General features: G+C 49.3%; 1 protein-coding gene across 3 annotated transcripts in view; it reads left to right on the top strand.

Moving 5' to 3' along the window:
* The window catches only part of LOC119325561 (probable inactive serine/threonine-protein kinase fnkC), a 27,715-nt gene extending 24,898 nt beyond the window's left edge, over positions 1-2,817 (top strand). For 2 of the 3 annotated variants that reach the window (XM_037599295.1, XM_037599314.1), the window contains exons 8-9: positions 1,958-2,008; positions 2,177-2,817. In XM_037599295.1, the coding sequence (XP_037455192.1) occupies positions 1,958-2,008; positions 2,177-2,220 (95 nt within the window). In that variant the 3' untranslated portion in view covers positions 2,221-2,817. Of the gene's footprint in view, positions 1-1,957 lie in introns of all 3 variants that reach the window. The other variant, XM_037599306.1, reaches the window with a different exon arrangement.
* Positions 2,818-11,142: the final 8,325 nt, after the last annotated feature.

Here is an 11,142-nt window from a genome sequence, read left to right as displayed (position 1 = left end):
GGTTCAGATTAAAATGACACAATCTTCAGTTTATTTGCATGACACAATCTACATGGTTCATACTGTCAGCATATACTGCTTGTGTACAGTATGTTTACTCCATGTTCAGATTAAAATGTGTCTCCATATCTTTTTTAGCCACAAGCAGATCTTAGATGTAAGGTTAGCATTAGCTGGCCGTTATTCTTTTTTAGCCATTCATCTTTGTATATGCTCTGCTTGTCTAGAGGGATTTGAATGCTTTGCTTGTCTGTCAGCATATTTGGAATACAGAGATGATTGTGGCTGTACTCCATATATGTAGCCCTTATTTAAAGCAGGAGTATGTATGTAGCCACAATATATATGTAGCCCTTATTTAATGGCTTGTTCACTGATTTAAAAATTCATCTAAATTGAGCACTCCATGTGCAGATGTTCGAGTACATTTTTCAACTGAAAGTTTACAACTCGGAGTAAATTGAGTACAAATTCCAGTTGCTTCTATCAATGTTTACAGTTGAATAAATTGAGTAGATGATGGTTTTACAGTAAATTATTGTATATTTGAGAAAGTGTACAAAGTCCAACTGCCTTTGGCAATGTTTCCAGTTGCTTCTTTGAGTAGTAACTGAAGTGTTTGTGTGCTTGTAGACCACTGCTTGAATTTTTGCAGTACTCCATGGTTTCTGAATTTGCACTAATTGGAGTATGAGTATGAGTATGAATTTCTACTGCTTGGAGTAGTTCCTGAATAAACTGGAGTATGAATTAATTCAGAAACTTCAAACAACACCCAGAAACTTACATATAAAATTCAGAAACTTCCATAAGGTTCACAAACATTCCATGAAGTTCAGAAGCTTGCATATAATTTTAGAAACTTGCACACCCCATTTCAAACAACACATATGGAGTACTCCATTTCAAACAACACAATATAATCCATTTCATACTTACAGATAATCCATATCCACAAACAATATAAGTCTCGAGAATGCATTTCCACAAACAAGTTTCATCATAGCACTACAAGTCTCGACATACTCCACAACAAGGGTTGCAAGCATTGCAAGTCTCAACATACTCCACTACTCCATGATATCTTGCTCTAGAATCTCCATGGCATTTTCATAAACTTCCCGGGGAAAGTGAATCCTAGGTGGTAGGATTCCTTGCCTTTCCAATCTATCCTTGCGCAAATGTGGAATTTTGTATGAATTTTCCCCTCCATGGTTCATCACTTCAACCATGACGGTCTGAAGTGTTAGAAATATTCTGTTGAGTTTCCCGGCATCATACTCGTCAAACTCTTCCTGCACACCTTGAATCAGTTCTTTGATAGTCGTGGGTGCTCTACAGTCGGTCAAAGACTCAAGGGATCTGAAATATCCAAGATCAAGTGCGTTTAGATCAGGAGAATTTGGAGGCTGGTTTATTATTTTAATGTCCAGACCAGTTGTAGCCACAACTTCTGCAAACTCTGCATCACTAGGAAGAATGTGCGTTCTTGCGTTATCTTGCTGGATCAATATTGGATTAGTATCATCTGTGGGCCAGACTTCCTTTATTCCAGGAACCACTTTTTCTATCATATACCTCCTCATTACCCGTCGGTTCACGTTGACGGACTTGATTTCAATGGTCCCTCTTGCTCTATACTCACTTCTTCTAGCAGCGGGAATCTCTTGCACAAAGGGCCAGACACCAATTTTACCTGAGAATGTCATATTGCCTTCAGTGTCATATCTGGGTCGAGCAACAGCGGTCAGAAACATCACTTTCCCAATACAGTTCTTGTTTCGAACAGTTCTGACCGGGTCATCTTCCTCGGGGAGGAGGTAGTAGCATCTGTTCATTTTTGACAAACAAGTGCAGCATCTCATGTGTGATTATGCATTTATCTGAATCTATGCATTTAATTGAATCTATGCCGAATTTAACTGATCCCTGTACTGATACTCCAATCTGTTTGCAGAATTTACAGTAAAATTTACTCCAGGGAGCAAGATCACATTACTGCAGTTAGGTACTCCCAGCTGTAGTTCATGATTTACTTGAGCAAGATCACATTACTGCAGACAAGTACTCCATGCTGTAATTCATGATCTTACTGTAACTACAGCATGAGAACATGGAGTAATTCTTCTGTAAATACATCTGTACATTCATGGAGTAATTTCTGTTGTTGTGCAAGGGGCGAGGCAAGGAGAACCTGCCTGGAGACCACGTGCTGCGTAGTGACGAGCCAGGTGGGCTGGGCACGGCGAGGACCAAGCTGAGGGGGCGGCGACCAAGCTGGGCGCGGAGGCGACCAAGCTGAGGCGGAGGCGACCAAACTGGGTGCCTGGGCGCGGGGCCGAGCGCCTGGAAACGGGGCCGAGCGCCTGGATGATGGGGACGATGCGTGCTCGTGGAGGAGGGGGACGACGCAAGCTACTGGAGGAGGGGTACGGCGCAAGCTTCTGGAGGAAGACGACGACACGAGCTCCTGGAGGAAGACGACGGCACGAGCTCCTGGAGGATGGGGACGACGCGAGCTCCTGGAGGATGGGGACGGCGCGAGCTCCTGGGGGATGGGGACGGCGCAAGCTCCTGGGGGAAGGGGATGGCGCGAGCTCCTGGGGGATGGGGACGGCGCGAGCTCTTGGAGGAGGAAGACGACGCGAATTCAAATCGAGGGTAAAATGGTCTAATTCGCCATTTGTCGGCTGTGTCCTAAAATTGTAAACGCTCTTATAAAAGTTTACAGAGGGAGTAGTTAAGTTCTCCAAATCGTTGCCAGAGTTGGATAATGGATACTGCATTGCCTTCTTAATAAATTTGTTCATCCTGATAGGGACATTGCATTACCTTCTAAATAAATTTGTCCATCCTGATTTTTATCTGAGGTCCACCAAAGTTGTTAAGGGTAATGTCTTTTTTTAACATAGTACAAACACAAGCGCTCATATATACGCGCATACATTCACCCCTTGAACGCAGACACGCACACCCTACTCCTATGAGCACCTCCGAGATACTGAGCTGGCATTGTCATTTTGAGATTTTACGAAAATATCGTAGGCGCCTCGTAGTCGACGGAAACGTCTCCTCCCACTTAAGCGTATCGCCGGAAATACTGAAATAAATTCAGGATAAATGCGAGCACCGGGATTTAAACCCCGATGGGCTGGGAATACAAGAGTCCTCCTAACCATCCAACCACAGGTTGGTTTGCGTTAAGGGTAATGTATTAATTTGGGCGGCCGATCTTGCGCATGTGATGGCCGCTCCCACACTCGTCATGTTGTGTCGTGGGGCCCACGCATCAACCACCACACCTCCCTCGCCTTATCAATTTTCCCTCATGCACGTGCCTCGTTCCCTTCGCCCTGCTCGCCCCCAACCTCCCATCTCTCAGCGCTCATTCTCTTGTTCCCCTCGGCCGACGCACAAAAATCTCTACTCCCCCGGCAAGCCACACACCAAATCCACAGCTCCGCCATGGAACTCCTACCGCCCGCACGTCATAGGGCGCAGATCCGATCCAACCCCTCCTCCCCCCAGCGTAAACGACCACTGCTATGGTGTGAGGCTGTTGCGAGCCGGGGCAGCCACCTCACCGCGCGGTGGAGGCGATACTGCGTGGGGCGACGAGAGGTAGCAACCGGCTATGATGTAATCGACACGAGGATGGGTGATGCTAGAACTGACATATGGCGATGCTGGAACCGACACGAGGTTGTGCTTCTACAACATGATGGCGATGCAAAGCTACAAAAGGCGGTGTGCTGGAGCCATGTGGATGTTGCAACCTTGCTATGACAATCTGCAACCAGTGGTGCGCCCGAGATACAGTTGCACCATGGAGATGCTACAACCTTGCTACGACAAGTTGCAACCAGCGTAGTGAGACGTTGGGAGTGTCGCCGACTAGAGCTGCAACCGATGGGGACATGAGCAGCAAACAAAAACGACCATGCTGCAACCATGGTGAGGGGAACTTTGCAACCGACGATGGGCAAAACTGCAACCGTGCCGGCCGGAGTTGCAAGGCCGTCAACACGTGGGGGATGCGTGCTGACACCGCGACCTGGTGGAGTTGCAACCGACGACGGGGTGGAGCTGCTAGGGTGTCAAAGTCGGGATGGGTGCTACAACCACGAGTGGAGCTGGTAGCCTGCTAGGAGTTGTGGGAGCTGCAACCGGGTGTGAGCTGGCTGTACCAGAGCAGTGATTTTTTTCCCGTACTTTACTGTGCTCCCAAGGGGAGAATTGTGTGTGTGGAAGACAACGATTTGTGCGTTGGTTTGTGATTTCATCTAACCGCCACTATAACAACTCCAACGCACCTATCGCATTCTGTCCGTGCGCGTCCGTTTAGGTCGAGACAAACACAAACCGCAGCACAACGCGTCGACACAAATGGACAGATGCCCGCTTTTTGTCCGCCCGCGATCCATTCCCGGCCCAAATTTGGGCCGGGTTTTCGTCGGCGCAGACAAGGCGCGGACGCGGGGGACGCCCACCCCTGTCCTCCCCATGGCCCGCCACACCGTGGCACATCCACCCCCGTTTCCCCCTTCTCGTCCAAAACACCCCCGCCCTGTCGCCGTGGAAGACGCGCCAAACATCGCCGCCCCCGCCTCTCTTGGTCGACCACATGGCTGCCAATCCCCGCGCCCGCGGCAAGAAGCAACCCAAGAAGGAGCAGACCCCGGAGTAGCGGGCCATACAGTCGGTGAAGAGGGTTGGCCGGAGGAATACACTGGCCGACACACTTGAAGCCGCCAATGCGCCCGCCCTTGGCACCGCCGCACAACAGGAGGCCACCATCGCGGAGAATGAGGCCCACCTCACCATGACCACACAGTAGGCCTAGATGGATCATCGGTTGCCCGTTCGCCATGGGCAGAGTTCCCGCGCACCACCATCACGTGCAGACGCTCAGCTTCCGTCTACAACATGACGCGCAAGCCACCCGCTTCTTCACCTCGTCGGAAGGAAGTGTGATCACACTGAGCACCCGGTGACCACGTCCTTCGACCTCAACACCTCACCTGTGGTCGGCGGGTCGTCCATCGGGGGGCAAAGGAAGTGACCATGTGAGCTCCCCGCCGGGAACCTTCCCGAGGCCAGCCAACTGTTCGTCCAAATGTCGGCATCGACGCAAGATGACCTAGCGAATCAAAATTATCATCGAGAACATTGTTTTTGAGGGTGGCTTCGGCGTCGATCCCGGCGAGACCCAAAGCCAAGATGGCTGCGACCACTTCAAGGAAGGACAAGAGGACATGGCCGGTACTTTTACGCAAGGCCAAGAATTTCCGAAGGTCAACAACAAAGAGGAAGAATATGAAGTGGACATCGAGGGGAAGCCTTTGTTTGCGGACACTCAACAAGCCAATGCAAAAAAGAAGATGAGGCAAAGCATTCGGATATAGGCATACACAAAGGATGAGGACAAGCTCATTTGTGAATGTTGAAAGGATATTGGACACGATCCCAAGATCGGCGCTGGGCAAAAAGGATCAACTTGTTGGTTGAGAGTTCATGCACAATTACATGGACGCAAGAAGTTTCCACCCTACAAGTTTGAGAGCAAGCATGGTTGGGTGTCCATCTCAAAAAGGTGGGGGCTCATCCAACAATAGTGCAACAAATTTTGTGCCACCCTTGAGAGCATCGAAGGCCGCCCCGTGAGTGGACTCGACATCAAAGACATGGTATACAATTCTTGATGTTCATGTTCATTTCCTTTTCATTGATTGATGCTTGCATTTCCATTGCATATGAATGTAAGTTGGTGCCTTCATTTTGTTTAGTTGTCATACCAGGCTTTGGGAGCATTCAAGGACCAACACGGGAACAAGCCATTCACCCTCACCATGATCATTTCTAGTGACGAGAAGTACAAGGAGCAATATGCCATCCTCAGGAAGAATGGAGGGCCGGTGGCCGTCGCCGACCATGGTGAGGAAGAGAAGTGGCTGAGGGGGAAGACCAACTCTAAGAAGGACAAGAAGCGGGATGCGGCGACATTTGCCTTGCAAGAAACTTTGCAAGGCATGATGACTCAAAAGGAAGCAAGGGAGGGGAAGCGTCAAGAAGAGAAAGAGGAGCAAATGAAGCTCTAGATCGAGATACACACGAAGAAGCTCGAGATGGAGGCGGACATACAAACAAGATGGAGGCGGACATGCAAGAGAAGAAGCTCGAGATAGAGGCAACCAATGCCAAGACCAAGTTGATGAGAGCATCCTAGTGCCTCATGTTGTTCCCATGAAGGAGGAGGTGAAACCCAATTTCAGGACGCCTCCAAGTTAGAGGCATGCCAAAGGGCGTGACCGAACCATGTACTTGGACGGTTGCAGTTTTATCAATTTTATTTTCAGATCATGTTGTGGGCTATTTAGGATCTTTATTTTGTGTGTTTGGTGAGGGCATGTCCAACCGACTAGTTTTCTATATGCCTATATAAGGAGGCTAATGGCTAGATTTATAGGGGGAATTAAGAGAGTTTAGACATTGAGTTATGTATCGGGATGCAGCATCCCTCCGGGGACGGGGCCGTCGTATATCTACATTTAATAAAATTGTGTGAAGGTTCTTGTGTGAATCAAGGATTATCAGGCTGAGGTCTGATGAGTGTTGATTATCATCACGCTGCATGCTGGAATCCGTTCCTTGTCTTCAGGTTGCCTTCATCACGTGATTGAAAGATTTGTTAAATGTTGATTCACCGTGAAAAATTGGGTTAAAACCTACGGATCATCTGTTTGATCCTTATCAAAAGCAAAAGAGGTGGCACTAGCTTTCTGATGATAGAAGTGAAGATCATGATGATAGACTTGAGCAAGGCGTATCCCCCAGAAGAAGGCCTTGGTTCGAGAAAAAAGCAAAAGGAGCTAAATGGTTGATCTATGGTCGGGAGCGCCATCTGTTTTGTATGTCGGCATGTGTGTTGGCAGGACCACGACCGAGATATAGGCGTGGTTGAACTGTGTCCGTCTTTTTTGTGTGCTGGTAATTGTACCGGCCGCTGGCAAATGAGCCGGCATAAACTTTGAAGTTTTTTCATAGCCGCATGTATGTACGACCTGTGGCCCCTAACATTTTCTTACATTAAATTTTCTTCACAAAAAATGGGCGCGTACGAAAAATGTGTCAGCTGGTTGGGCGCACCGGTCAGACGCGAGCGGACAGCATGCCTCTAGCCGATTCAAGCAGACAAAAGGCAGATAAAACGCATCCGTCTGTGTCGACACATTGAAGTTGTTCTTAGCACTCTGATGGATAGGGTTATGATGTGATAACTAGTGCAGAATGATGCTATTAAGACATGCCTATCACAGGTAAAAATTGTGTCATGCTTCACACATGCTTCGGCAAAATAGTGTGTACAATGTCACAACATTACGCAATTCTGAGAGGCAAAATTGTGTGCCAATTTCTTTTTTTTTAAAATGTGCCATGTCATGCACATGTATTTTGTAAAAAAGAATGTCAGCATTAAAAATGCAATGTGTGTGATGCCTTGAACGTGATTATAAAAACACTATTGTTACTGACATGTGGTGATGAGTGACGGAGAATTAGGGTTCGATTCCAGAGAGGGAGCCTGAGAAACGGCTACCACATCCAAAAAAGGCAGCAGGCGCGCAAATTACCCAATCCTGACACGGGAAGGTAGTGACAATAAATAACAATACCGGGCGCATTAGTGTCTGGTAATTGGAATGAGTATAATCTAAATCCCTACATCATCATAATGAGCTCAATGTGACTAAGGAGTTAGTCACGGGATCATGCATTACGGAACAAGTGAAGAGACTTGCCGGTAACGAGATTGAATAAGGTATTGGGATACCGACGATCGAATCTCGGTCAAGTAACATACTGGTGGACAAAGGGAATTGTATACGGGATTGATTGAATCCCCGACATCGTGGTTCATCCAATGAGATCATCATGGATCATGTGGGAGCCAACATGGGTATCCAGATCCCGCTGTTGGTTATTGGCCGGAGAACGTCTCGGTCATGTCTGCATGATTCCCGAACCCGTAGGATCTACACACTTAAGGTTCGGTGACACAAGAGTTGTTATGGGAAATTTTATATGGTTACCGAAGGTTGTTCGGAGTCCCGGATGAGATCCCGGACGTCACGAGGAGTTCCAGAATGGTCCAGAGGTGAAGATTGGGAAGTCCAGTTTCAGTCGCTAAAATGGTTTCGGGGGTTATCGGTATAGTAACGGGACCACCGAAAGGTGTCCGGAGGTCCACCGGGTGGGGCCACCTGCCCCGGGGGACTTAATGGGCTGAATATGGGAGGGAACCAGCCCCTAGTGGGCTGGTGCGCCCCTCCCCAAGGGCCCAAGGCGCCTAGGGTTGGAAACCCTAGGGGAAGGGGGCGCCTCCACCTTGCTTGGGGGGCAAGCCTCCCCTCCTGGCCGCCGTCCCCCTCTAGATGGGATCTAGAGGGGCCAGCCCCCTCTCCCCTTCACTCTATAAATAGAGGGGGTGGTAGGGCTGCAACACCTCTTCCCTGGCGCAGCCCCTCCCTCCCTCCTCCAACTCTTCCTCCTCCTCCGTAGTGCTTGGTGAAGCCCTGCAGGAGAACCACAAGCTCCACCACCACGCCGTCGTGCTGCCGGAGCTCTCCCTCAACTTCTCCTCTCCCCTTGCTGGATCAAGAAGGAGGAGACGTCGCCAGGCTGTACGTGTGTTGAACGCGGAGGCGTCGTCCGTCCGGCACTAGATCAGATCTTCTGTGATTTGAATCGCCACGAGTACGACTCCATCATCCGCGTTCTTGTAACGCTTCCGTTTGCACGATCTTCAAGAGGTATGAAGATGCACTCCCTCTATCTCGTTGCTAGCATCCCCTAGATTGATCTTGGTGATACGTAGGAAAATTTTGAATTATTACTACTTTCCCCAACAGAAAGTGCCATCTATAGACAACACCGGACGACAATGCTTAAATTCCCGGTGCATTGCCCAAAACTCCAGAAGGCACAATGAAACACTCCGTCAATGTCCTCAACCCCATGCCACATGCCTGGGTTCTTATGTGCAATGGCTCCCAACATCCTCGGAAGAATATTGTATGCGGCCGCATAATCGCCATGCAACATCCTAATAGCATTTGCCTTGGCCTTCCATACCTTCCCATAATTGACCTTGTATTCGTACATTTTTTCAACAATACTCATTAGAAACTTCACCTTCACGGTTGGGTCATGGGATATCTCATGCAATAATTTGTACCCGAGAAACTCAGACTTGAGTTGATGGTGGCCCTTGCTTCGGTCAGCTTTGTCTGGCGGTATGCACTTGTGAGCAGCTACACAACTTTTCAACTCCCATTGCCCCATTTCATGAATTTTTCTTCCACGAACCTTCCATGGGCAACCTTCTTTGTCACACTTCATGTTGTAGCGCACCTCTTGGTTTGCATGACCAACAACAAATGGCCTAAGGTTCCCAATGGCGTAGTCACTCAACCACATCTTGAACTCTTGGAAGCACCCAAACTTGATGCCTTTTTTCAAATAAGCATTCTCGTCCTCACCTTTGGCCATGGATCGCGGGCACGGTGTTTGTTGGGGATATAACTATTAGTATGACCCGCCCAGGAGGGGCCGGGTTATACCTATGTCTATTCATCATATGAAGCCCACGAGGATATTGAAGATGGCGGTTTAGTTAAGGGCCCAAGGCCCAAAGGCGACTTAAGGCCCGTAGGAGTAAACTGCCTCATATGTAAGACTTATATTGTAAGGCATGAATAGATAGTCACCGAGCCGGACACTGTTTATGAGCCGGCCGGGACTCCGAGAGCCGCTGGGCGTCAACCTGTGTATATAAAGGGACGACCCGGCGGCGGTTCAAGGGCAAGAAACAATAGATCGAAAGCTAGGTCAAGCGGATTCGCTCCCTGGTAATAGAGACATAAGCAATACCACCTCAAACTGGATTAGGCCTTTACCTTCACCGCAAGGGGCTGAACCAGTATAAACTCCCATGTTCTTTGTCCTGTTTAACCCCTTTAAGCTACCTAGTTGCGATGGCTCCACGACTAAGTCCTTTCGCTAGGACATCTGCCGTGACCTTCCCACGACAGTTGGCACCCACCGTGGGGCCAGCGCACGGTGGTTTCGAGTTCTTGAAGGGCAGCTTCGAAGGGCTCAAAAGATACGCTGTGGGCCGAATGACCAAGAGTCGCCGCGGCAATCTCTACATCGATGATGCAGGATGGGGCCTCGAGGCCGGCTCAATTGAGTACGGGTACCGGGTCCCCTTCGGTGGGATCCACGTCTTCATCGGTAAGATCGGCGAGCCAGGCCCTGAGCCGGACATCTGCACCGACATCATCGAGAGGGCTCAGCGTGCGAGACCCGCCCGGGCTCAGCCTGCCGTAAAACGCACCTTCGTGGGATGCATCCATGGAGCGGAATTTGATGAAGGGTCTATGTCTGGCGGTGATACAACCATCTACTCTGATGGTGAGTCGTCCACGGGTGAGACTACTTCGTTGTATCAACTACAGGATGGTGGGCTTGGGGGCTATTCCGATGGTGACAGTATTTCGGACCCTATGAGCAGCCAAACAGAGTTGGGATCTTCATGGCTGGGACGCGGCCTGCACTACAAAAAAAGACACATCCATGACATTTTGGGCTGAACAATTTTTTTTCTGTCATACATATGACACTTCTATGACGATAATTGTGACAAAACCTGGTATCATCATAGATGTGGTGGGCTCCTACTTCTATGACAAAAAATCATGACAGAGAATGGGCTTTTCGTCCTGGGCGGGCCGGAGACGCAGCTGCATGACATTCTTTGGGCCGTCCATGACGGAAAAAACCGTGGTAGAAGCGAGGGCGAGGAAAATTTCAGCGAGTTCCCGGTTACGGTGGGAGGTCGGGGGGGCGAGCGATGCGCATTTCTCTCGTACACGTACGCGCGTGTGTGCGAGGCGTTGGCTCTAACTGAACCCGAGCGAGGCGTTGGGCTCTAACTGAACCCGAGCGATTGCACTGCAGGCTACGCGTTACTGAACCCGAGCGATCGATTGATGGCTGTTAACTGAACCCGATCGAGCGATTCCTTCGCTACTGCTGCTAACTGAAGCCGATGGATGCTGCCTCTCTGGATGAATAGTGAGT

Source organism: Triticum dicoccoides, chromosome 1B (assembly GCF_002162155.2).
Source record: "Triticum dicoccoides isolate Atlit2015 ecotype Zavitan chromosome 1B, WEW_v2.0, whole genome shotgun sequence".
Taxonomy (NCBI): domain Eukaryota; kingdom Viridiplantae; phylum Streptophyta; class Magnoliopsida; order Poales; family Poaceae; genus Triticum; species Triticum dicoccoides.
Note: the sequence above shows the minus strand (reverse complement) of the source record. Positions and strands in the feature narration are given on the sequence as shown.